Source organism: Embiotoca jacksoni, unplaced genomic scaffold, assembly GCF_022577435.1.
Source record: "Embiotoca jacksoni isolate LCO1_2020_lvr unplaced genomic scaffold, fEmbJac1.0.p SCAF_21, whole genome shotgun sequence".
Classification (NCBI taxonomy): domain Eukaryota; kingdom Metazoa; phylum Chordata; class Actinopteri; family Embiotocidae; genus Embiotoca; species Embiotoca jacksoni.
The window spans coordinates 2639335-2666186 of record NW_027185352.1 but is presented as its reverse complement, the minus strand read 5'-3'; the positions used below and the strand labels follow the sequence as shown (position 1 = coordinate 2666186).

General features: G+C 41.2%; 1 protein-coding gene across 4 annotated transcripts in view; it reads left to right on the top strand.

Annotated features, from left to right (window-relative positions):
- The window catches only part of lmo3 (LIM domain only 3), a 52238-nt gene that overhangs the window by 16155 nt on the left and 9231 nt on the right, over positions 1 to 26852 (top strand). For all 4 annotated transcript variants that reach the window (XM_069156401.1, XM_069156402.1, XM_069156400.1 and 1 more), the window contains one exon: positions 24351 to 24476. In XM_069156401.1, coding sequence (XP_069012502.1) covers positions 24351 to 24476 — 126 coding nt within the window. The remainder of the gene's footprint in view (positions 1 to 24350; positions 24477 to 26852) is intronic.

The following is a 26852-nucleotide window of genomic DNA, read 5'->3' as shown; positions in this document are numbered from 1 at the left end:
AACTCTGACAGCCGCATGTCTTGTTTGCCATGCAACCAAGCATCCTTGTTTCAAAGACAAGCTGTTAAAAACATTTATTACCTGCACAATAACTGTGCTGATAGAGAAGTCCCCAGCTGATCGTATCGGCGCCAATCAGGGCGTCTTTCAACTGAACTGGTATCGGCTGTCCTGAGCTGCTGAGAGCTGAAGTCCGATCTTTTGTTTTACATCAGTCGTAATATGCGTGTGACAAGAGGAGAGCACGATTAGTGGCAGGATGTAGACGTGTACTGCATGTGACATTTGTGCAGCTAAAATGTTTACAGTTGGGAAATATTTTTTAAAAATCTAAATGAAAGCAGCCGAACAGCCATGTCTGCAATGAAAGCGTTAGTAACAGAGCTGCCTTCAAGACAACTAATTTGATACTGCACCTAAAAAAACACACTACCTTACAGACCTATTCAGTTTTCAAGCATTTATATTTGATTGATTTTAATCATTTTGAAGTGTGCACCGTGAAACTATTGTCTAGGAAAATACAAGTAGACCTGTCAGATCAGGCAGGACTTGGCAGATATATAATAATAAATCACTCAGATCAGAATCAGGGGCAAAAAAAACTTGATTGAGACATCCTTGATGCCAAACAGTGCTTGAAATTATAAGTCAAAATACCCGTAAGACACAGATGGACATGACAGGGACGACATCATATGACTGAACTTGTCAGAGGACTCTAGTAGCTGTCCTGGAAGTAGAAACCACTGTGATTAAAGCAAGAGAGCCAAAGACAGAAGTATGAAATAATTTACAGATATTAAATGAAAAGAAACCGCGAATGGAATGCCAGCAGGTTAAGTGTCGTGAATATTGCTCTGTAATTCGAGGACAACTAATTCATTTAGTTGAGTGAAGGACCCGTTTATCTGGATGGGTCCTCTTCACTCTCCTGTTTAACGACTGTAGGGTCAGCTCCAGTAAATGTGTGGCAGAATTTGAAAGTGTTATTTCTTCCTCTCCCTCGACTGCACCTGTGCTATTATTGTTTTTATTTATTTAGTAAGAAAAAACAAAGTGCAGAGTTTTTTTGTTTTTATTCTTGTTGTTGAAAGTTGTAGTTTTCTAAAAGGTTACCGAGCCCACTGCACCAGTGAATGCCACCATCATTACTTACTCTGTCCTTGTGCCGTGCCAAGTTCTTGTTTTTCTTCCGTGTGACATCGGCACGATTGCGCTTTAACAGCTGCAGTTTAAAAGTAACAGTTAAACTAGTCACATACAGATAGAGCGACAGGCTTTAGGTCATATTTGATATCTCAAATTAGGTGCATTTTCCATTTATTTAAGCCAGTATCATTAATTAAGATTTGTTATATGGCACAAACCTTAAGGTTACAATTTAAAACTGATGTGCATAGGTCTTCCACTCAGAGTCCTCTCGGTACCGAATCCGTTTTTGAGTCCTCACGAAGAAGCAACCTTCAATTTTGTTGAATCCCTTGGGTACTTGAGGGGGAGACTTTGCCTGGAATGTGTCAGTTCATTCAGGTCCCAGATTGAATCCTGTCTCTGCTGCTTGTTATTACAATGGAGCACTTAGCATGCACAAAGGGCCTCTCCTGCTCGAGCTTTTAATGGGACCTCTAGGTGGGGAATATAGTGCTCAGTCTGTCAGCCTTGCCACTTTACCTTCTTATTCCTTCATCTTTCTCAAACACACACACACACACACACACACACACACACACACACACACACACACACACACACACACACACACACACACACACACACACACACACCCCTCTCCAGCTCCCTCTTAAGTCTCAGCCCTCTTGGCCTTCTTTGATGCTGCTAATCAGGCTCTCCATCACTTTAGAGGTGCCATAGATGATTACCTGATTCTAATTACATGCGAAGGGGAAAACTTTGTTTGATGTCTTTTGTGTGTTTCTCCCTCTGGCTTCCTGCACTCACACACCTAAACCTTTTCCTCTCCATCTCCCCCTCCCCCCTCCCCAACCTCCCTGGAGACTCCTCCGTATGAGGCTAGACATACATACAGCAGTGAGGCGGCCTCGGTGCTACAAGGTGAACTATTCCCTGGCATGTGTTATTATTAATAACTGCCAGAGAGAGGGGTCACCCAAGACAACTCCTTGAAAAGAACCCCGGGCAAGGCAAGTAGGCCGCAGCTGGGTGTGTTGTAAAACAATACCCCCCTTCCCCCCGAGGAGACCGGCTGCTTAAAGCAAGAATAATGCATGGGGGAGAAAGGGGAGAGCCGCGCAGCCAAATTTTTCGGCCGTGAAAAATTAAGATGTCACCACCTGGTGCTTTTAAGCATACTTTTACCACTGAGCTGAAGGTATTAGAATATGAATAGGTTAGGGCTTTAACTTTCAGCACCCTTTCTCTCCCTCTCCTTTCTGCACCCCTGCATTGTCGTTAACTTCTGATGGTGGCGTTAAATTCAAATGGCTGGTGAATGCAGAACCATTGGGAGGAGCACAGATGAAAATGGAAAAGATGCTAATCACCTGTTAAATTATATCTCATCTCGGGTTATTGGAATTCATGGGGCTTTTACAGCCATTTTAGATCTGCTGCACAACAGTGTAGTTTTGGGCCAAAATACAGTGAGCGGGTTTGAAGTATAGACTAAATGTCTCCAGGTCTGAGTAAAACATGGCAACATGATTCAAAGCAGGGACGTATTTTGCGCTCTCTAATTGCTTCACAGCGCGGCTCACACTAAAATACAGGATCACATGCTCCTGTTTCTTTCAGATATCTCCGACAGACGGAAATATGTGACTGCAATTTCTTCCCTCTAACCTTTTTGTAAGGATTCTTTAGGCCTGACTCAATTTGTATGCATCACAAATCCAGCTTTAACATCCTCAACACTGTGGCACAATGCACCCCTTCAATCTCTCCAAATGAAATTGCTTTTGTTGGGGTCAAGGTTCACATAGTGGTCTATGTTATGATTTGATCTGATCTGTGCTGAGGAATAGAATGGGGTAATCCTCCCCATGCAGCTATCAGACCTATGGCTTCGTATTTCCTTGCCTTCGTGTAAAGGCCTAAAATTGCTCCATGCCGTTCTCCTGTTTGTTTTGGGGATTTAAGGGAAACGGAGATGTGTCCTGCTGCTGTGATTACTCCCACACGGTCAGTGAGAGGATCGTCTGCTGGTTCAGGCTGCTGCAGTGAGAGGGATGATCTCAAAGATTGTCTGACGAGGAAAAAACTCAGACATTATATATTCTGTAAACTCTTAGATCCTGTTAATACTCGATAAGAAACCTGTTTGGGTTTATATTCTCTACTACTGAGTGAGCTAACACTCTAACAGATTAGCCCATACCAAGCTGTGGACAACAGATGCTCTGTTTTCTCCACATATAATTTGAACCATAACAAAAGTATAGTTTTCTGTAATTAAGAAAACCGAGTTAAAAGCGTAGGAAAGTTTAGGCTAGCCTGTAGCTGTCTGTTTGTAAAATTTACATCCATCGTTTATCTATACCAGCTGTGTCCTGAACAGGAAGCTGACTTTGGGCAAAGGCAGGCACACCCTGTACAGTCACCAGTCCATCACAGAAACCTGACCTGCCCGTCTTTGGACAGTCGGAGGAAGGTGGAGTGTTCGGAGAAAACCCAGGCAGGCACAGGGAGAACATGTGAAGTCCTCACAGAAAGGCCCCAGCTGAGGTTCAAACCCATAAACTTCTTCCTGTGAGGTGACACTGCTAACTACTTCACCACCGTACCGCCTGAGAATGAAAAAGATGTATTTTTGCCATTACAGTAATTCAGTTATCTTTTCAAGGCAACATTTTTATCCACATCTCTCATTCACACTTCTTCTGGTTTGGTCTGAATTGTCAAGAGACAGTTATAAATTGTTCAAGTCACACAATAATGACACTTTCACAGTGATTAAATAAATCAGTGACAATTGAAAATCGTGATCTGTACGAATTTGTGGTTCAGATAGTGGAGCAGAGCACTCATCATAAGGTTGGGGGTTCAATCCCTGGTACTTCCTGTTCACTGTGTCCTTGAGTAAGACACTCAGCCTAAGTTGCTTCTACCTGAGCACCTTGCAGGGCAGCTTTGTCACCACTTGTGTGTGCGCGTGCTTGTGTGTGTGTGTGTGTGTGTGTGTGTGTGTGTGTGTGTGTGTGTGTGTGTGTGTGTGTGTGTGTGTGTGTGTGTGTGTGAGAAAGGAAGGCAAACATTTCTTAGAACGCTTTGTAGAACACTCAGGTAAAAAGGTGCTATATACAAAAGGACCATTTAACATTTACATGAGCAGAACCACAGGAAGAGAACCAAGTGTTGTAATATTTATGTGTTGCAGTTTTCTTCTTTTAGAAAGTACAAAACAAAAACACATAAAATATCAAAGAATGTTACTTGATTAAAGAAGAGAATGTTTTTGTTGTAAGCAGCGATGCACTAGCATCTTTGCAGCCCCACATAAAACCTACTGTTGCTATTAAGTTATGTTGGTGCCAGCAAGCAGTGCTATGTCCTTATTTTATGTCTCTTGCTTCAGTACGAATTTTAAAGCGTGCAACTTGCATTCAGATAACAAGTTTGATTCGTACGTAGTCACTTACACCTTCTTACTTAAAGGTTGTCTCTGTTGGTCACACTTGACACTTGATGCAGTGTCCACCAAATCCTTTTTCCTTGAGAGCAGTGTATTTTTTTCATGGCGGTCAATGGGAGTGCCTCGTTTGAAGCGTAAGCGTAATGAAGCGCTGAGCGGTTGTTGTTTTTTTCCCTTTGCTCCAAACACTGAGCGTTTTTTTGGATTGCTGAGAGTTGAAAAATGTTAAACTTTAAGTAAAACGCTGCTCTCCTCACTCACTTTTTACCCAGCCGTCCAATCACAGCAGAGTAGGGGCGGGACAAATAGCTCAAAGGCCTAACGCCAACAGAGGTGTTCCTCTGAGCTGATAGCCTCCCTTTAATTTGTGTACTTTCACAGAAACACTTCAAAAGTACTTCTTAGACCAGGAAATGTGCAACTTCAGCTCTTGAACCAAACGACGGGACTTGCTCAGATGTTTCCACACACAAAATATCATGAACCAATGACTGGTGGGCAGTATGTGCTCCAGTCTTACCTTCATCCGGAGCCAGAGAAGTTCTCTTTTTTGTGCTGACTCAGTATTTGTTGATAACACAATCTGTGAAATTACACATAAATTAACGGTTGCTTCTATGGATATTCTTTATCACAGCAACAAAAGCGTCTCAGCTGAAAACATGCTACACCACCAAAGTGCTCCCAGCTGGGTGTTTTCAGGCGAGTGAAAACACTTTGTTGAACACTGGCTGATAGTTTGAAAAGATTTGCTGTTGCATAATTTTGAGGGATTTCTAATGGGATTAAAAACCAACAGGAGTCCATTGATACGTGAAGTGATTTTGGTGACAGTACACTGTGAAACACAAGTGAATATGTTTCCAAAAGAAACGGTGAGATGATAATTCTTTGAACCCCTGGTACCAGCTCGACTCTTCTCACCTCTGCTTGCTTTTGGCATCAGGTATTTGTGTGGTATTTAACAGGCAGCTTCCAGTAGCTGAATGTGTGTTGTGCAGCCTTCACTGTGGGCATGTTGTTGTTATTGATTTTTCACTGTCACATTCTTGGTAGTTATGTAATTTGAAAGGTTTGAGATGACACAGTCTCATCTTTCCAGAGGCATGTTCACATCTTTTTGCTTGCCATCCAAGTTCAGCACTTTTTTTTTTTTTCTTTTTTTTAACAAATGCTGCTTTATGAATGTTGCTTTCCAAACAAATAACAAAGGGTCAAACAAAACAGGAATAAAGATACAGCTTCTTAAATGAAGAGGCTGTTTTCCTGTCTCAGATTGTGGCTACCAGATAATGAATGTACTATTAACCAACAAACCATTATTTCCATAAATTACTGTCACTCTAACATTGTATGAATGTACAAACGTTGTTCATGTAATTCACAGCTGACACTCATTCGAATGACATCCAGTTTGATGAGGATGGAATATTTTGTTAAGTCTGACAATGTGTCAGATTCCATAACATTAAAATTGACATTAAAGGCTCTTGTAGCTGACAAGACACAAATTGCTCATCATTACAATATACAATACGAGGTACAATTTTACAATTGTTTTATGATTGATAAAGTTAGCCTAGTAATTTTTGTCAATAGATATTTACATGATAATCTCCAATTAGTGTCTTTTTTGGTTTTGCCCATCATTTCTATCAGTAATAACTGCAACATAAACGCTGTCCTAAGTAGTGACATTACAGTGTACTCTTCTCCAACTGGTCAAGAAACAAAAGCAGTCAGACATTCAAAATATTCTGCATAAACTATCGGATTGTTTCCACTCTGACTGATCTTCTGACTGATTTTCTTCTCGACATTTCAGACATCTTTTATGAGATGTCACTGTTCCCAGATGTCAGCTTTGAACTTGTCTTAAAATGTTTTACTTAACTAAAAAAACAGAAATAGGACAGACGTTAATAAATAGAAATTTCAGTTGAGCATATTGTTGCTTACCATCTTTGCTTTATTTGGAAACGTGACAAATTGTCCTCATTTTCTTTGTTGACATGGGGCTAATTGCCATTTCTCAAAATAGAATATGCTTCAATGTTACCGTGGAGCCACCTATTAATCATTACAGTGCAGGCCACGCAGACCGGTACACATGGACGGCGTAGTGTGGAATCAACCCCAACCTGACCGTATTTGTCTGTGTACTGATTTCTTCTGAGCACGCTGCCTCCTTTATGTCCCTGAGGGCCGGCTGACACAGCCTCAGCGCTCTGTTTCATCGGTGGGCTTGTCTAATTCAGTTTCCCAAACATATCAACCTGGGTAATGAAAAATTCATTGAGTCGGTTACTTTGTGCAATTGAACACATCAGTCATCTCCTGATACTTTGTAATAGCGTAAATCATGTCACTGTCCCAGTCCTGAATCCCTCTGACCAGGTAGGCCTCGTTGTAATGAATACAGACTCGTACTGCATTAAATTCATTCCAGCAAATCAAGTCATGTAAATGTCTGAAACCTAATGTGCTCGTCTCTGGTCAGAGGCCTCAAAATGTTAACTCCTGTACCTGTTGACGGTACTCATGTAGCTCATGTAGTTTTACTTCTCATCCCAACTATTTGATATCATCTCTTCTTCCAGATTAACCTTTATAACCCTAATAAATGGTCCTCATTGACATCAAAGGGATGGGAGGATGGTGCTGTGCCTGATGGGAAGGAGAACCTGCTGAAAGAGCCTGAGCCCAGCTTCCCTTCTCACCGAACAGTAACCAGGCCTGTCCACTCTGAAATTATGCTCTTCTTTGTCTCTTTAATTAAACTCAAGTGCAGTTTGGAGGCTATTTGACCTTTGCTGCCCCCTCTTTATGGGGAGTGCCGCAGGTCATTTCCATGCATATATTAATGGATCGCCCGCCTCCCTTTTGCTCTTTGGCAATGATCCACGAAGCTTTACAGATTAAGGAGAGGTTTGGGTCTCGGGTATGGCCCATATTTAATCTGCTAAGCGGGGAATTCTTTGATAGAGAGGAAGCAATATGTTTTAGGCTTGGGTTGGGAAAGTGTATTTGAAGTTGTGATTGTGTGTTGACTGTAACTGTGGTTAACCTCCTGAACCCCCGATTCTCCCCTTCAGCTTCCCTTTTAAGTAGCTTTAAAATATTTCCTCCAAATTGGATTGTTTTGTGTGTCTCCTGATGTGATACTAGTCTAGTTGAATTTGGATTGAGTCTGTGTAGGTAAAAATCCTTGTTTAAGATTACGGAAAAATAGCTGGCATACTTATCCATCATCATGGAAGGAGACACCATGTGGACTATTATAACTTTCACCTTTGCTTCTAAGATATTTTCATGAGAACCTTGTGAGGAAAATACAGTTCATAGTAAGTATTTGAAAATGCTGTCCATTTTCTCTTGCGGCAGGGCTGTAAATACAACTCTCCATCCCCCATCACTTGAAGGATTTGGGGATTTTCAACCAAAAAAATGATTATTTTTTTTCACTTTCCTTTGCAAAAGGACATGCCAGTCAGAATATAATTTAAAGAGTTAAAACAGGAATATTTATGAACATTAATCATTAATATAGAAATACACAAAACCATAGGTACAAATAAGTTTAGAGATAGAGTAAATGTGATAAATATGTACACAGCATGCATAGATAGGACCTGGGATGTTTATAGATGTGTTCTTTGGATTTAAGAAATGATTTATACTGTGCAAAAATCTGTTCAATATACAGAAAATGTAGGTAATTAAAGGGTCCTGAAGTAGATCCATTTAAAAAAAAATATATTTGAAAAACAAAGATATTTAACCTTCCTGCTCTACTCGGGTCTTTTGTTGCATCAAAATGGCTGTGAAAACGGGTCATGAAAGACCAGCAGGAAGGTTAATCTAAAAACACAATTTAAAGTCAATGAAAACAGTAAAAACTCACTTACTCCCTACACAATGCAGAGTACATGACAGTCGGTGTCCTCTGTGGTAGCTATAGTCACATTTGTCCGAAATGCATCCCGACATTAGTTCTGTTCGAAACTCTTGACTTGATCTTGACACCACAATATTGGTTTTGCAATGATTAAGGAATTGCCCAAAAAAATATTACAGGAAGGTGTTTGTAGTTACTACTGAACTGTGCAGGTTGCAGCAGTGCTCATGTGTTGGATTTCTGGGTCATATCTAAGGCTGTGTGTGGGTAAGAGGCCCTCTACGGTCACCGCTGGTGTAGCTTGGGCCAAATGCCCAGCCGGAACATACCGCTGGCTGCAGCACCGGCCCATATTTGGCTGCTACTTCTCCTCTGCAGGCATGTGAGAACATGATAACAGCCCTGCTGTTTGACACACAGTGATATGCAGCGCCCATCCCACTCCACCCACAGGCTTTGGCACACATCGGCTTTGTTTTGTTTCAGGGCGATGTGTTTGGTAATCATCCTCAGTTTTCAGCCCGTATACAATCACACCATCCTCGTCAATCCAAAACAAAACAAAACAAAAAACACTGAAAAGCCCCTCACTTCTGGGAAGTTGAGTAAGGTGGAACTCATTTGATGCCTGAGAGGGAAGTCAACCTTCTTCCTGGTGAACCTGCACTTCTCCCTGTTTTAAACTATTGATGCTAAATAGCTCGAAGTGACAAAAGCAGATGTGTTGTGGCACGAGGCCTCAAATGCGAGCATGCATGATTAATGCGGCCTGCCGGAGCAGATGACAGGCCTGGCTTTGTGCCCGGCTGCGAGAGGATAGAAGGAGAAGATTTAGCAGATGAGGGAGAGATATAGGCAGAGGACAACGAGAGAGAGATGGAGCACCTGTTAATCAAGCACTCCTGCTGTAGTAGCAGTGTGTGTGTGTGTGTGTGTGTGTGTGTGTGTGTGTGTGTGTGTGTAGCTGGAGGGCTGAGAGTCGCTCAGAGGTCAGGGCTCTGGTCTGGGATCAGCTGAGGCCAGTGTGGGGAGAGCTGCTGCTGGTTCAGGTTCAAAGAGCCACAGATTGTGGCCCAAAAAATCCATCTCTGTCCCCCGATTCACTGCTCAGAGCTCAGCGTCCACTCATTGTTCGGGGTCTAATATGATATAATGATCTGATTTGATCTGGGACCGTGTGACATTTGTAAAAAGAAGTCTGAGAAACATGAGGGAACTTACTTCAACACAAAAAACCCACACACGAAGGTAAAGTGGCCTGCATGTGTGACTGCTTGTGTTTACTGACCTATTGAACTTCTTTGGTGTCAGTGCCCCCCCCCCCCCCCCCCCCCCCCCCCCCCCCCACACACACACACACACCTGAAACGGTGTGGACATCTTTGTGCAGATTGCTGTCTGAGGTGGTGTCTTTCATTAAGCACGTCACCTCATGTTGTTAATGGAAGTGTATGAGATGGAGTCAAGCTACATCAAGCAACATGTCTGCATGCATTACACTGAACCAGAGATGCTGTGTGTGTGTGTGTGTGTGTGTGTGTGTGTGTGTGTGTGTGTGTGTGTGTGTGTGTGTGTGTGTGTGTGTGTGTGTGTGTGTGTGTGTGTGTGTGTGGACGTGGTAGGCTTCAACCGGGCCTTTTGTGGCACCGCTGATTAATGAGGCCTTTATGGAGATGAAGTGGCGGTGCAGGAGAGGAAGATGTGGAGACGAGTGTTCGGCAGGGAGAGTGGAGCCGACTGCAGCTGTTAGAACACAGAGAGATGGAGGGGGGGGGGGGTGCAGGGGCCGGGGCAGGACTGTGGAAAACAGGATTTCAAAATGCTGATTGGTTGGTGTCAGTCCCACTTACAGCCGTTATTTGGATGGTATAGGCAGAGCTCTGAGGCCTGCGCTGAACCCCTGAGCAACTTCTCAATTAGTGAGCGGCCTAGTGGAACTGCCAGACACTATTGTGCCCCCCTCCCGAACACACACACACACACACACACACACACACACACACACACACACACACACACACACACACACACACACACACACACACACACACACACACACACACAGCCGTGTTCCAGCTGCTGCCTCCCAGGGCGCACGTAGCCAGATCTCTGTGGTGATCAGTGCTGGTCAAGTTACTCTGTTGAAACTCGGGAGGAACATGCAATGATAGAAGCTTTTTGTAAAAGATAATGTGGTCGATCACTGAGAAGCACTTATCAGGCTGTTGTTGTTCTTATAGTGCGAAAGCTTTGCAGGCAGGAGATGACGTTTTTGATCCTATTTCCTCCTTCAGGATAACCATATCCTTCATGTCGGAGTGTGATACTTTGTGATGGGTCAGACCTGAATCTCTGTGATAACACAAAGCACAGTGAGGAAGGAGCCTTGTGTAGCCAAGCTAAGCCAGTCGTAGCTGCCGTGCTATACTTGTGTAAAATGAGATGTAAATGTGGCAGTTTTAACAGCCCGATTTATTCATGAGGTAGTCAAAAGAGAAAGAGGAATGCAAATGCTACACACTGCTTTGCCCTTGGCCAGGGCACATCGACAAACAAGTCACTCAGCAAAGGAATTAACAACTGCATTAAGTTACCTGACAGCATTGGCACATCCAGCTCTGCGTCACTTTGTCTGATGCAGGAGTTATCTACAGCTACAGAAGGTGACAAACATACCTTTTCAAACTGAATAAAACCTAAGAACAGGGCTACACTAAACCATTTCTCAGACATCATGTCAGAATGGGTTTTCAAACCAGAAATCAGTCAGGCCAAATCCATACAAAGACTCATTATTGAAAGGACATCCAATCTATAATTGGTTTTGGGGGTATAAAAGAATCAATGTGTTGCTAAGGTCATGCCTGCCTCCTGTATATCTGCTGGTGAGAGGCTGGAAGACACAGCAGTGACTGCAGAGTGGCTGCTGCTGAATTGATTGCACCTTCTACCAGTTTTCCATAAACTTTTAATCTGTGAAATGCTAAAGAAGCAATCAAAGCCATCTGCAGTCATTCTATCAGAGCAGCGTTCACGTGTCGGTCTGGTGATTTCTGAGCCGCCTCCACTGCATTATGGAGGCTTGATCAATGGGTGGGAGAGCCGGGCCTCCGACTGCACGCATACACAGGTGGTGAGCTGCAGGAATCATCCTGCCAGCCAACTTCACACAGCACACAGACACAAAGTAACAACTTCATTTACTCTATGGTGAGAGGATCTATGATGTGCTCATCTTTATTTGCATTTTTCTCCTCATTGATCCTCACTGATGTTTTGATCAGATTTAGTAGCCTTATCGTTAGATTTTGTTTTTGTTTTTTTTCCCGATTTTTCCATTTTGAAAAGCTTTTAAAATTTTTGGTAACCCTTCAAAGTAAAGACAAAAGATATAAATTGCATTTGTCACAGCACTGACTGCCTAATGTAAAAGATAGAGGCTCTTTTAAAGATCAAGTATATTAAATAGTCAACAATGAGCTGAGTTACCAAACATCAAAGATCCTATATTTGTGATAACGAAAGACTAATGAGTGAATAGACATTGACACTGGTGTCAGTCTGTAAAAACTCCTGCCAGTCCGTCTCTTGTTTTTAGCTTCACTCGAAGCACATTTGTCCTCGTGGTCTCAGCACAAGTGGTCTTAATTATGGTCAAGCTTTCTTGTCCCCGATGTAGCAGCTTTCCTTCAGCTACTTGTCACACAGAAAAGTTGCTCTACATCAACGCCACAGTTTCTCAGACTTTAATGGCTTTCCATCTTTGAGTTTGGCCAGACCTGAGGCTTTTGTAGGCTCTCATTAATTTAATTGACTGCAGTCGGCCCATTTATTATCAAGATCTCCTTTGTTCCGCTGCTTGCTTGGCTTCATTCTCACACATTTTTGCCTCATGACTACATTATTCAAACAATACAGGGCCATTACACCCCAAGAAATGTGGGTGTCTCTGTCCAGAGTGACTCACTGTGATTCCCAGATGTACTTAATCTGAAGCAGAGCTGATTTTGATACTTTGTGGTATGAATATTTAGATTTTCTAAAATATTTGGCAAAATTGAAATTGTACTTCCTTTTCCATCTTTCAGAGAATTACACAGAGTAACAGACTTGTGACTTCCGCTTTTTATGTACTCCTAAAATGTTTCTTTTCCGGCGTCCTTACTGCCAGCTAATGTAATCCAGATAAGAGAGAGAGGATTTTATTGTGAAAATGCAGCTATGCTAATATGTCAGTTGTTGCCATGCACACCTATCAATAAGCTTTAGTACAGAGGATCATTTGATTGGTGGAGGTTGTTGTTACAGTAAACGGCTAGTTGGTCATGTAATGACCTCCAAGCAGCAACCTATCCATTAAAAACAACAAACTTTGATGCTGATTTGGATCATGAGGGCAGGCAGGCCTGCTTGGCTCTTTTTGTCTTTTGAAGAGTTTTGATAACAGGACTCAAAACACGTTCCACATCAACACTAACACTGGCAAGAACCCTTACAGAAAATTTCCCCATCTTTCCCAATGAGACTTATGTGATCACATGTATGACACATGTTTATATCTATTGCAACACATGATAATATGGGGAAAAATATGTGGAAAGATTCTCACATAGGAATCTACCTTCACACATTGCACCATGAAAATGTTCCAAAACCATGTTTCACATGTGCAACATACATGTTTCACGCGTGCACAGTCACGTGTCAGGTGGTCACGTGTGATCACGAGTTTTTGAACGTGAACTTGATATGTTTTTTCAATGGGGGAACACTGACACTGCATCCTGAGCTTAGTGCCACCAAGAATGTTATGATTGATTTAAAGAAATACCAACAAGCGCTTCTCAGCCTATATGAATAAAGACGGATAACTCTCCAGTGCTGACACAGCGCACTGGAGTTAGTTTTGGCTCTGTGAGACAAGTATAAACCTGAATGAGAAAGCTGCAGATACTACTTAGTGACAAAAAAACATTGCAGGATGTTATTATTATTACTGTTATTATTTTATGTAAAAATCACAGTGTGTAAAACAAATCCTGAAAAATGCAACTGAATCAAATAATAGTTTGTACAGTTCTCAGTAATTTATGAAATGACATCATTATTTGTCATAGTGTGGTATATAATAGCATTTCTGGTGTTTTGATTCAAATGCATTTAGGTCTTTTAAACGAGACGATACTGTAAGTTGTTGAACACTAAAATCAATCAATCAATCAATCAATCAATCAATCAATCAATCAATCAGTCAGTTAGACTGTCGATCCGACCAAGAAAGCTATTTGAAGATGTCACCTCGGCTATCTGTAAAATTTTCTGACATTATTTAGACTAAATAATTCACAGAAAACAAGAACTAAGAGATAATTGACATAAATAATAGTCCTACATAAAGTATCTCTTAACTCATTTGATGTGTAAAAACTTTGTGTCTGAATGAATTGAATTGAATTGTGTTCTGATATATTGGATATATTGAAGGATTGAATAAACTACAGTATTTATCAATGACTGACTGTCAGGAGGAAACTTCTTTATGACAGATTGTTCAGATATTTCCTCTGATACACAGCAGATAGGATAATAACAAAATGGAAGGAATATGAAAAGCCATTGCTGCTGACAGCTTTTGACATAGTGGTGTGAATATTTACTATATTTCTATCCATTTGAGTGTTTCAACAACATTTTAATCAGTCAGATTCCACCTGATGGGTGTCGCACACACATCTTCCAGATGCTGATATGAAGGTGTAAAAACTAGCTTCAGCTACACTAGATTCATTTTTATGTCAGCTTTATTTTAAAGTAAAAATAATCTAATTGTAAAAAGTAAATTAAACCGAACATTTGATTCGACCATCACAAGCCGCAAACCGTGACAGGAGCCCTCGTTTCTTAACACTCAACCGTTTGTCATATTTTTCTGTCTTTTAGAGTTTTAAATGACAGAAAGCATAAAACAAAGAATTATGTGTCTATCTCTGCAGCTTCCACCTCAGTGTGCAGTTTAATGAGATGGCACATAGATGTTAAAAGCTCTGAAAGCACCCTATAATTGTTATGTTGTGCTTAGGAAAGCTCAGCTGCCATTAACCTTCCAACACCACAATTCACTTCACACGTCTAGCAATTACCTCAGCAATAATGCTCCAGCTCTCAAATGTGTGTGTTCTAAAGTTCCTGTAATTAAATTGGGCTTTTCACATGTAATCTGAAAATGCTAAAGGGTCAAACTGGGTGCTGGGTAATCAGCAGTGATTGAGTCTGAAGGAGGGTCGCTCATTCTGGAGGGTCTGTTTCCATCCTGTGCTTAATTGTCCTGATGAGAGGGGTCACATTTCCTTAAGGAGAGGTCAAGAGTGGAGTGCCTTTGTTTTGTTTCACAAAACCACAGAAGGAATGTAATTTAATGGAAAAAAATTCTCTGACTATCATTTAGCCTGCGTTTGGAGTGAAGCCTTCACGATTCGGGGAGAAACTTATTAACCAAACCTACCAAAAAGTAGTCTTTTGTTAAAATCCCAATGAAGCAGTTTTGCCGTTAATTGAGATTCAAGCCCCTCTCAAGGTGATGAATATGCCTAACCACTCCCAGAGCCTACTATCATTTTGTATGTTAGCATAACATCGCAAGTTTTCGTGAAGTTATTCGTCCCTATGTACATGAATGGTTCCTAAATTACACCCTGCACCTGACTCGTCTCCCAGTATTCCCACTTATCTCCAGCAAGCTAATATTTTGTTGTTCTCTATCCTTACAATTCAGTTTAGTTCATTTCAGTTTCATCTATATAGTACCAAATTTCAAGATAAGTTTTCAAATATACAGCAACAATTCAACAAATAACAACTGAGCAGTGCTGATCTGATAATCATGAACTCAAACTGCTGCTGAAGTAATGTTGGGAATCAGTTTTGGATTTGCCGCTATAGTTTGACAAATCATGGTACAGGGGCATTCAAACATTGTAAAATGAAGTTGCATACAAATGAAATCAAACATGTCGATTTTCTTTCTTTACATTGAAAGTCAGAAAGTATTGTGAGGCAAACCATCATGTTGGTTTCGGTCTTTTCATGGGATTTGTTGACTGCTGTATATAGATTCACACATTAAGTATCACGTTCTTGGCAAAACTGCAAAGAAATTTCAGCATTCTTTCCTGTTTTAAAATACATACAGTACACCTTTTTCCATAAGGAATTACTGACATTTTCTGGACCGCTTTTCTCGGACTTTCCGTGAATACCAAGAGCATCCTTTTGTCACATGAGGGAACAACATTACTATTTTCATTTTAACTGAAATGTTGAATTTACTTTCATGGACACATTATTTTTTGGACCATCCCCTCAACTAGTTGAGATGAGGGAAAATAGCTGTGAAGAGCAGTGACTCATGGGACCACGCATGTTTGGTGCAGATAATTACAGGGGTAGTGTGCCACAGCCTGGCACCCAGCATGGGGCTGCAGGTGGGTTGGCGTAGCGATGTGCCGATCAAACTGCTCATCCGGCCATGCAGAGGTTAAAATCTGTCATTGTTTCCCTTTCAAAGTGAACCCCAGTATAGCACTGCCAAAACTTCCACACAAATGTCTGACAGGAAAAAAAAAATAAAAAATGATTACGTTTTATATCCAAAAGGTCAAAGTTCACTGTGACTTCATAATGTTTTGTAAAATATCTTCTTTGGCCATTATTCAACACCATAACTCAGGAATAGAAGGAGAGAAATTCCATAATTGGTCAGATACCAAATTGGTGACAGTAAATCTGGTTGTTGAACGTTGATATTTTGAGGTGTCGGATTAAAAATACGAGTGAACCGCCCACGTTTTAGAATTTGTTCTATTAGTAACAGCTGTATTGCGCAAAGTCCTCATTAAATATATTATGTGAGTCTGGATAGCCATGGATGTAAACTGCAACTTGATTGGCTGGCGGAGGGGTACAACCGCACGGCAGTAATTCTAGTTTATTTAAAGACAGAAAAACTCCAATGAATTGTGCGATATTAGGTGTGGGTGGAATTGGGAGAGATGAGTAAATGCCAAAAATAAGGTTATTTAAGAAATGACTGAAGATAATGTTTTAATGGGTAAGAGTAGGCTTTTGAAAAAGTTAGATTCAGTTTCCAAAAAACTGTTGATGCACTCACTGAAAAAACTAATAACCGATGATGGGATGATGGCACATGGCTGCCACCAGTAGTTTATCTCTTCTTCTCACAGTTTCACAGATGTGCGATGTGGCAAGAGTTTTCTGACTTTTCTTTTGAGGTGATTCTATAGGAGCTAATTAGGTAGCACACTGTGGCTGCTCTTCAGGCTGACAGTTCAGGGGAATGTTCCTCCATATGGTCGGCAGTCTCTCAGAAAGCAGGCCATAATTCATCATTAGGATATCAGAGTCCAGGTGCAGATGAGAACTGATAGAGCTGGCAGCCAGGCAAGTCAGGGCACTCAAGGAAGAAAATCTTATCCCAGGGACAATTCCCAGGTCATGCCCGTGGTAATTGAAATAATTTTGCCCCTAGAGTTGTTTAATCACTGACAATCACACATGCAGGGCGGGCTAAATTGAAGAACGCTTGAGTCTGATTACATCTGCCACCTTTAACTGTCTCCCCTCCCCCACCCACCACAGTTCACATCAGCACCTCGGATATCTGCAGCCCCACCTTTCCGTATGCTTTCTTCTTCTAATGTCAACATTTTCTCATGAAGATGGGCAACCATGTTAATTCTTTCTTCTCTCTTTTATCCCATTTATGGATACACTCCTTAAACTGTAGCTTCTTACTTGGACACCAGTGTGGCTTAAACCAGGGTTGATCATCAAAGAACAAAGGACAAAGAACAGTCCCATTAAAGCCGATGCAGAGATGCAACAAATCATTTGTCTGTTATTAACCCTGAGCCTGTAATTATGCAGATTGCCATAGATTTTCCCTGGGTGCCTGGGAGTGAGATCCAGGGGTTGCTCTCAGCATGGCAGGCGGACGGGGGAATGGTCGTGCATTACTGAACTTGCCACATTCATCATGTTGACTGATGGCACAAGGAGTTGGTCCCCGGGTCCCGGTGGTTAATGTAGTGGGTAATTAACTGTCATTTGCCTAGTAATAGGCCGATGATCAATGGTTTGTGAGGAAACAAATTCTAATCCGGCATTTGATGAATGCATTCCAAGGCTGGAGCAATTGATGTGGTGAGAGAGGTAGAGGAGTCGGGGTTGGGGGAGGGATTACGAGCAGCTACGGGAAGCACTGGTGCTATCAGAATTTCCCTGCTCTCCGACATGGATTTCCCAAAATCCATTTCCCTTGATGGTGCTGGAAAACCCAGTTAAGGGAATGATGGAGGAGTTGATTGATCTTTTTAACGAAAGTTTATTCAACAATTAGTCTCACCAAACCCCCCCCCCCCCCCACCCTCTACACCCACAGCCCCCTCAAAAAACAAACGAAAGATATTTTCTGTGTTCTGTTCAGCTGCATTTATCAATGCAGATAGGTTTGGTTTTGTCTTCACTAGTATTATATTTGTCTCTAGTTTGCTGGGCTCATTAAATTTAAAAACATATTTAAAACATTCAACCACGACACCTCTCTCCAGATGATCCACAGCATACAGTGACCAATTTCCCCTGTATTTCTCTGCTAGAGGCAGGGTTACTGTATATGGATTTAGCTTGACAGAGCTGAGAAAAGGCTTGAGCATGACACCACTCTTGCATTCTCCAAAAGGGGCGGGGGCCTTCGCTCTCGGATTGGGTTTTGGGGTCCACTGGGCTAAAGCCTTGTGGAATAATTTAATTGGTGTCTGTTTTTCTCTCATCAAATGGGTACCACTGAGCCATACCAGGCTGTAATGCACAGTGAATGCATTGTGCCTGAAACAAGGTACTGGGCATTGACTGTCTCTATTCTCTTTCAAATACAGATTTGAGCAAAGCATGAATTTTAATTTCATGTTTTATCTTCAACTTCTTTAAATATACATGCTATCCTGTCAGTCATGGATATAAAGTGTATGTCAAGCCTGCTATTCTACACGTTATTCTGTTTTCTTTTTTTCAGCAGGCCCCCCCGTTAGCAGCCTTTTAAATGTACCACTGTCAGCCTGAGAGAGATACATTAGACAGTGGTGTGAAAAAGTTTGCCCCCTTCCTGATTTCTTATTTTTTTGCATGTCTGTCACACTTAAATGTTTCAGATCATCAAACAAATTTAAATATTAGTCAAAGATAACACAAGTAAACACAAAATGCAGTTTTTAAATGAAGGTTTTTATTATTAAGAGAGAAAAAAAATCCAAACCCACATGGCCCTGTGTGAAAAAGTGTTTGCCCCCTAAACCTAATAACTGGTTGGGCCACCCTTAGCAGCAACAACTGCAATCAAGCGTTTGCGATAACTTGCAATGAGTCTTTTACAGCTGTGGAGGAATTTTGGCCCACTCATCTTTACAGAGTTGTTGTAATTCAGCCACATTGGAGGGTTTTCCAGCACCAACCGCCTTTTTAAGGTCATGCCACAGCATCTCAATAGGATTCAGGTCAGGACTTTGACTAGGCCACTCCAAAGTCTTCATTTTGTTTTTCTTCAGCCATTCAGAGGTGGACTTGCTGGTGTGTTTTGGATCATTGTCCTGCTGCAGAACCCAAGTTGGCTTCAGTTTGAGGTCACGAACAGATGGCCGGACGTTCTCCTTCAGGATGTTTTGGTAGACGGTAGAATTCATGGTTCCATTTATCACAACAAGTCTTCCAGGTCCTGAAGCAGCAAAACAGCCCCAGACCATCACACTACCACCACCATATTTTACTGTTGGTATGAGGTTCTTGTTCTGAAATGCGGTGTTACTTTTACGCCAGATGTAACGGGACACACACCTTCCAAAAAGTTCAACTTTTGTCTCATCAGTCCACAGAGTATTTTCCCAAAAGTCTTGGGGATCATCAAGATGTTTTCTGGCAAAAACAAGACGAGTCTTAATGTTCTTTTTGCTCAGCGATGGTTTTGGTCTTGGAACTCTGCCATGCAGCCATTTTTGCCGAGTCTCTTTCTTATGGTGGTCATGAACACTGACCTTAACTGAGGCAAGTGAGGCCTGCAGTTCTTTGGATGTTGTTGTGGGGTCTTTTGTGACCTCTTGGATGAGTCGTCGCTGCGCTCTTGGGGTAATTTTGGTCGGCCGGCCACTCCTGGGAAGGTTCACCACTGTTCCATGTTTTCTCCATTTGTGGATAATGGTTCTCACTGTGGTTCTCTGGAGTCCCAAAGCTTTAGAAATGGCTTCATAACCTTTTCCAGACTAATAGATCTCAATTACTTTCTTTCTCATTTGTTCCTGAATTTCTTTGGATCTCGGCATGATGTCTATCTTTTGAGGATCTTTTGGTCTACTTCACTTTGTCAGGCAGGTCCTATTTAAGTGATTTCTTGATTGAGAACAGGTGTGGCAGTAATCAGGCCTGGGTGTGGCTCGAGAAATTGAACTCAGGTGTGATAAACCACAGTTAAGTTATGTTTTAACAGGAGGGGCAAACACTTTTTCACACAGGGCCATGTGGGTTTGGATTTTTTTTTTCTCCCTTAATAATAAAAACCTTCATTTAAAAACTGCATTTTGTGTTTACTTGTGTAATCTTTGACTAATATTTAAATTTGTTTGATGATCTGAAACATTTAAGTGTGACAGACATGCAGAAAAATTGGAAATCAGCAAACACTTTTTCACACCACTGTATAAAGTATATTTATTAGCAATTACAATCCAGTGCTACAAGCAGAGAGTCACAGGCCCTGGGTCTTGCACACAAGGCCTCTAAACCATCATCCTCTGATTGCATTGGAGCCTTGCCCTTGAATTCATTACAACCAAACCACACTTAATTTGCCTTCTCCCTTGAGAGCCATTAGCGTCTGTGGCATCAAACTGACGGAGCGGCGAAAAACGAGTGGCAGGTACACTCCATCCATCTTCCCTCCCCGCAGGGTGAGCCGCGGCTTCCTGTGTGCTGCTAGTTTGAAGAGTGTTTGCCACACAACAGTCCAGCCAACCTGGTGGGTAAAGTGCCAGAGCTGCCACAGACACAGATGCAACCTGTGAAGATCAGCCACTCCACCTCTTTGGCTCAGCTTTTTGGAGACACTAGAAAGATTGTTTGATATGAGGAGGCTATGTATGTATTGTTACCATAACACGCCACGTGAGGTGGTATTAAGTAATTTAAAGCAGTGGTTAAAGTAGTACAGGATGGTGGAAGATGAATTATAAAGCAAAGAAATGAAAGAGAAGCAGCCAGAAGTTTGGCTATTCAGTTTGGGAACCCTGGAGGTCTTCTGCGATTTTTTTTTTTGATTTTTTTTTTTTTTTTTATTCAAAATTGTCCTACCGAGGATATGGATTCCATTTCCTGAGCAAGAAAAAACAAAGCATGTGTTGTCTAAAAAAAAAAATTAAAAAAAAAAAAATCAATGAAATACTTATTTGTATATCTTTCAGTCAATGGGACTTTGGCTGTATCTTTGTTAGAGGCATACCTACTCTGATAGTTAAATCAACATTTTATCATGAATAAAATACTCTGTTATAGTAGCACGTCACATTTGTTAGTTGAGTTGTCCATGTGGCACAGCTTTTTCCTAAAAGTCAAGGAGGCTGAAGAGCAGAACAAAAGAAGCAGTGGTACATAACAAAGGGAGGTTTCATCCAATATCTACTTTTTCAACCTTTCCACTTTGAGAAACTACTGATGTCAGAGGTTCTACTTGTACTGTATTTCCACTGTTCTCCACCCACTAAGGGCTTAAGTTCCCAGAACTAAATTTGGACTCGGGTCAGGAGGTCATACTAATGGCACATTTCAGGAACTTCCAGGCTTCGGCAGGGCTATAAATTCTGAAACACAGATGTGTTGTCTGACAGAGAACCTGGATTCTTTGTTGGTATATAAACTTGTATCTATGTTTATGTCTTTAAAATATAATGTTATATTAGAACAGTATCAGCTCCCACAACAGTTTACTGAACTTGTCAATGATGCGATGATGTAGTCATCACACCAAAGATTAACAAGGTCTCAAAGGTTTAGGCTAGAAGAACCATGTTTTTAAGTTCTCCAAGTGGAAAAACATGAATTTAAATATTGTATAGTGCCACTAAAATCACCCCATGTAGAGGCGTTGCTGTGAATATCCTGTCAATTCAAAGATGCAAAACATTTTGTGTTTTGATATTTCATTGTAACTTTTGAATTATCCGACAACAAACACACCAAAGCGTTGTGACCCTGACTTGTCTGCGTGTGTGTGGCTATTTATGCATTGATTTATTCATTCATTCATTTTCTTGAAAGTGTGAGTTTGTGCAGTCTGCAAAGCTTTTTACATTAAGTAAGCTAAGTTTTCTTGCTTGTGGTTTTACTTTTTGTATTTTGCTTCAGAACTATTCAATCTCATAAGAAAGTAGTGGGCTTGTTTTTTGATTCAAGTGCCCACCGGATGGGACACACATACACACACACACACACACACACACACACACACACACACACACACACACACACACACACACACACACACACACACACAGAAACACTAGATGTTCAGAGCTACAACACACACACACACACACACACAGAAACACTGGATGTTCAGAGCTACAAGGACTTCCAGCCTGTGACAGTCCTTATCAACAGCAGAGGCCACCTCAAATTTGCGAGAGAGGAGCATGGAGAGACACGCCAAACAGTGAAACTGAACACCGTTTTGATTCAAGCTGACAGGCAGAACGCTTAAAACATTGCTTTTTTACGCAAATACCTTCCATCATTTATAATCCAGAACCTTGAGTGCATGCTGTCTGAAAATGATTCAGGTTACTGGAAGACAAGGACATTTGGCCTGCACAGTGAGAGGAGGCTCCATTGTGCCTTTTGTCATATAAGTTTCCATACAAAAAGCTGCTGTTATGCTCTAACACGCATTGGCTCATTCTGAATCTACTATTTTTTGTTCTATTTTTGAAAGTTTTTTTTAAGATCAATTACTCGCCTTTGTAGGGAGACAAATCAGCATTTCATCTATTTCATGTGGAGGCCTTCCGGCAATGCACATTTGTGCAGGAAAGAGGAAGGACAAGCGATACCACAAATGTATCTAAATTTAGATTGCTCAAAGGAAAAGGCATAATTTGTTTAATTAAGTCAGCGCTAATCCATTGAATAGGCCCTCTTTGTTTTCACCCACCTACCATGTTACAAGAGATATCCTTCATTGTTCCAAGGTGTGTTGACAGTGGCCCGTAATTCCGTAGGTATTCATGAGGGCACAATCTATCTGCTTCCTTGCCTCTGGGAAACATACTTTCTGAAGGTTAATAAACAACCCTGCATATCCGAAGCCCTGAGATCATTTATCAGATTGCGATCTCTTACAGACTCTGAGAGTGGCATGCCGTTTTATCATTTTAACAACGACGGCTAAAAGTGCCTCAAGAAGTCTGCCTAATAGGTTATTTTGTTATATGATTTCGTTATCAGATATTTTTTTTCCTTGCTAGCCTGGTCTAGGTCGCTGTGTAGTAACAGCCCTGAATCCCTAATGAATACTCATATTACTGTCCCAGAGGAGGCGACAAAATAATAGGGTCCTCCCTGGCCAGTGGTGCTAGCCATGTCCCATCTATTTCTATGGCACAAGCTGTGGCCCTGATATTTTACTGTAGCCCAGCTCTGTCCAATCTATTCTGTGACTGAGGTCCTGTCTCAGCAGCGCATGTTAGTGTGTGTGCCACACACTCTTTGACAGTTGTCACTATCATTCTCTGTGTCACAGAGAAGCTGCAAAAGCCGGTAACCCTGTAATTCTGTTTGGTGTATTTTCTGTAATAACGGGTTGCAAGACTGAGGCATAGTGGTGGGTGGAGTCGAAATTGATCATAAGTTCCAATGTTTATAGAAATGATAAGCTACATCTTTTGGGAAGTGGGGTCTTGAAAAAGGAGGTGTTTAACTGTTGTGTCCCTGAAACATTTAGGAAAAAAGTCAGCACTGAAAAAGTCTTGATTCCTTTTATTGTTCTTAGTTCAAACTCATGGTTTAACAAATACCCCAACTTGCTTTAGTTGTAAGCTTTCATCGAACACGTAGCTTTCTTATCAAATGAAATATAATCAACAGTCATAAGGATGATAATTGCACCTGTCCACTCAGGACAAGCTCACTGAGACCAACACCTAAAAAGCAACATAAATGAATAAGTAAAATAGTAGTAAAATTTAGAAACAAAAAGTAACAAGTAAATAAAATGAATTGTGTTCTAGTGCTGTTGAACGTTGCCAGTAAGTTTTGAGGTTGACAGGTGAACCTTAGAGGGGTTTTTTTTGTTATTGGTAATGGTCTTAGTGTTTGAGTAGTTATATGTATCATTAAAAAAGAAGTGTGAACAAGGCGAAAATAGTTACTTCATAGAACTACAGTCAAAGAATTTATGAAAAAGTCAAATAAGAAATTCACCACTGTGTCTCTGAATGAGTCTCTGACCTGTTTAGCCTAGCTTAGCTATCTTAGTGTCAACTCCACAGTGCTTTTAATTACATACTTGTGTTTTATTGTTAGTACGTTTCTGTCTTTTTCACATTTTCAGAAAACAATACAAGTCAGTCTAGGAAATGGTTTCAAGTCCAAATATTGCACAACGTTAAACACCTCCAAGCTTCTCTATTGGTTTAAATTATTAAACCAACAAGGCGTTAGCCTTGTAATGATATCTAACATCCATATTCTGTATCTTGTTGGTGTGTGTCCATGCGTGTGCCACAGGTTGTTTGGTGTAACAGGGAACTGCGCAGCCTGCAGCAAGCTAATTCCAGCCTTTGAGATGGTCATGAGGGCCAAGGAGAACGTCTATCACCTGGACTGCTTCGCATGCCAGCTCTGCAATCAAAGGTGAGTGATTGGACCGCACACTTCTGCTCCACTCTCATACCCGAGTCCAAGCAAATGACTGGTCGGGGGCGCAAGATTGCAGCATAGAGCATCCCAAGTGCTGCTGATAGTTGAAGTAAGATTCCACATAAGAGATTTATCGCTGCAACCTGTGACCAATGTGGTCATATCCGGGGTCTTGGAACAACTTGCTGGACCCAGCACAGCGATTACAATGCTGTACTACTGCTGTGCAGTGTCAACTTGGTGCCACGTGTCAAGATACGTATGAATCTTATCAGTGTTTATTACTGGGCCTCCACCTGAACCCTAAAGAGAGGACGTGGCCAGAGATTTGAGGACACTGTCTCCATGGGATACCACAGCATTCGTGGGACAAGAGCAGTTTGGAGGCATGCCACCTTCGCTGAATCTTTATGGTACTCCATCGTGCAATTTACTGTAATCCAGTACAACAGCCCTGCAATACACCCTAACTCAGTGAACCTGATATCATTCTGCATTTGTTAAAAACTTCGCCATCTTTAGAGGTGATGGTTCAAGTGCTTCTAATGCTTTGTTCACCCCATTTACAAACATAAAGGGAGTGTTAGAAAAATAAAACTGAAAAGTTTCACAATTATACTATAACGTGAGCTTGTCGTCGTCGTCGTCGTTGTTGTTGTTGTTTTTTTCATTTTGTATTTTTCTCCTGATTTTAAAATGCCTAAAGTCACTAATGCAGAACTGTGGCCGCAATTGGCGGCTTCAAGCCCTCCTTGAACTGCGACTGGTACAGAAGTGTTGAAACACCATGTGAGTCAGATGTCAGATGGTGAACATTCACACTGTCAGAAGATCACAATGAGCAAAAATATGTTCTCATTACTAAATTTGATTCATCGTTGGCATAGTTGATGTAGCTGTTGAGATTGATTCATACAAGTCTGGGCAGGCAGAACACCAACACATTTAAATTGACTCAACACCACCTGCTATTGGGGAGGGTGAACTACTCAGGGCGTTTTTAAGAAAATCTCCTGCCGAAAGATTGTGCCAATGGTGTCATGACATTTTTATGTCTTTGTTAGATATATTTTTGCATACTTGTAAGACATGCTGTATATCTTAAGCATGATGCATTGGACATATGTTGTGTATTTGTTGATGGATATGGTTTGTATTTGAAAAACAAAATGCATTGGTTTGGTACTGTTGTTTTGCTTTTGCAAACTTGACTGCATTTCTTAGTGAATCGTGGGACATGTGTAAAACATGATTTGTTTTCTTGGCATATAAACTTCATCAGACTTATTCTTTTGAGAAAGGGGGAGCCAGAACTTTGTACAATAAGCAACTGTGTGTGTTTCATCAAGTTTATCACAAGTGATAAGCATTTTACAATGAAGTGAAGGCGAGGATAAATTGGTAAGGATTAAACTGAAATGTTGAAAAATTTCAGGTGACTACATACAGAAGATTTTGTAGCAATTGGATATACAGTTTAGAGGGCGATGTCAAAGATAAAATCCAATATGGGAGACCTTTAGTGTGAGAGGAAAGGCCAGTTTTGGGGCCTTCATTACAGCGTCAATGTCTGGTTGATTTGGCTCATGTTTCTTGGGAAGCACTTGCACATCATTTACAGATTTCACATTTGTGGCTCATTGCATCTCGCAGCAATTTGAGCCATGGCAGAATAATAATAATAATAATGATGATGATAATAACACTCAATTCAGAGAACGTCATTCTCTGAATAAGCAATAAAAATAAGTGTAACTCTTGGTGCCACAATCCTCTGTTCATATTTGACCTAGTGGTTCCACGTTTGACGTGAGTTCCTCCCCCCCACCCTCCTCCCCATTAAAACAGTTCTTACACCTTTAGCTCTCTGCCTGCTCTTCCTTAATTCTTTTGTTACCAGAAAAATATATTCTGCTGAGTGCAGCAGGACAGATTGTCCTGCAAACCACGGCAAAAAAGCAGCTGTGAATAAATACACTGACTGTATGTGTCATGTGTTCCTTCAAAGCCTCTGGGCTTAGCTTTTTTTTCTTTTAGTTTATCTAGCCTGATTTCTGAAACACATCACACCCACAGGAAAAGAGCTCTGTCCCCTCGCACAGTTCATTTATCCACCGCAGCACAGAGTCCGACCCTGTCAAACCCGCTGGAATAATGTAATAACCTGACCCGAATTCAGGTCCTGGCGGTTCAAGTTTTGAATTGCAAACTCACTGAACTGTATGCAGACAATCCCAAATGTGAACTAGCCTACATCATAAATTTCAAACAGATGGCGCATTAAAATTAAACTCCGGTGAGCAAAGATGTCTCAGTGTCAACTGCTTGTTGCTTCAACTTTGGTCTCGTTTTTGCATGTGTTCATGTGTT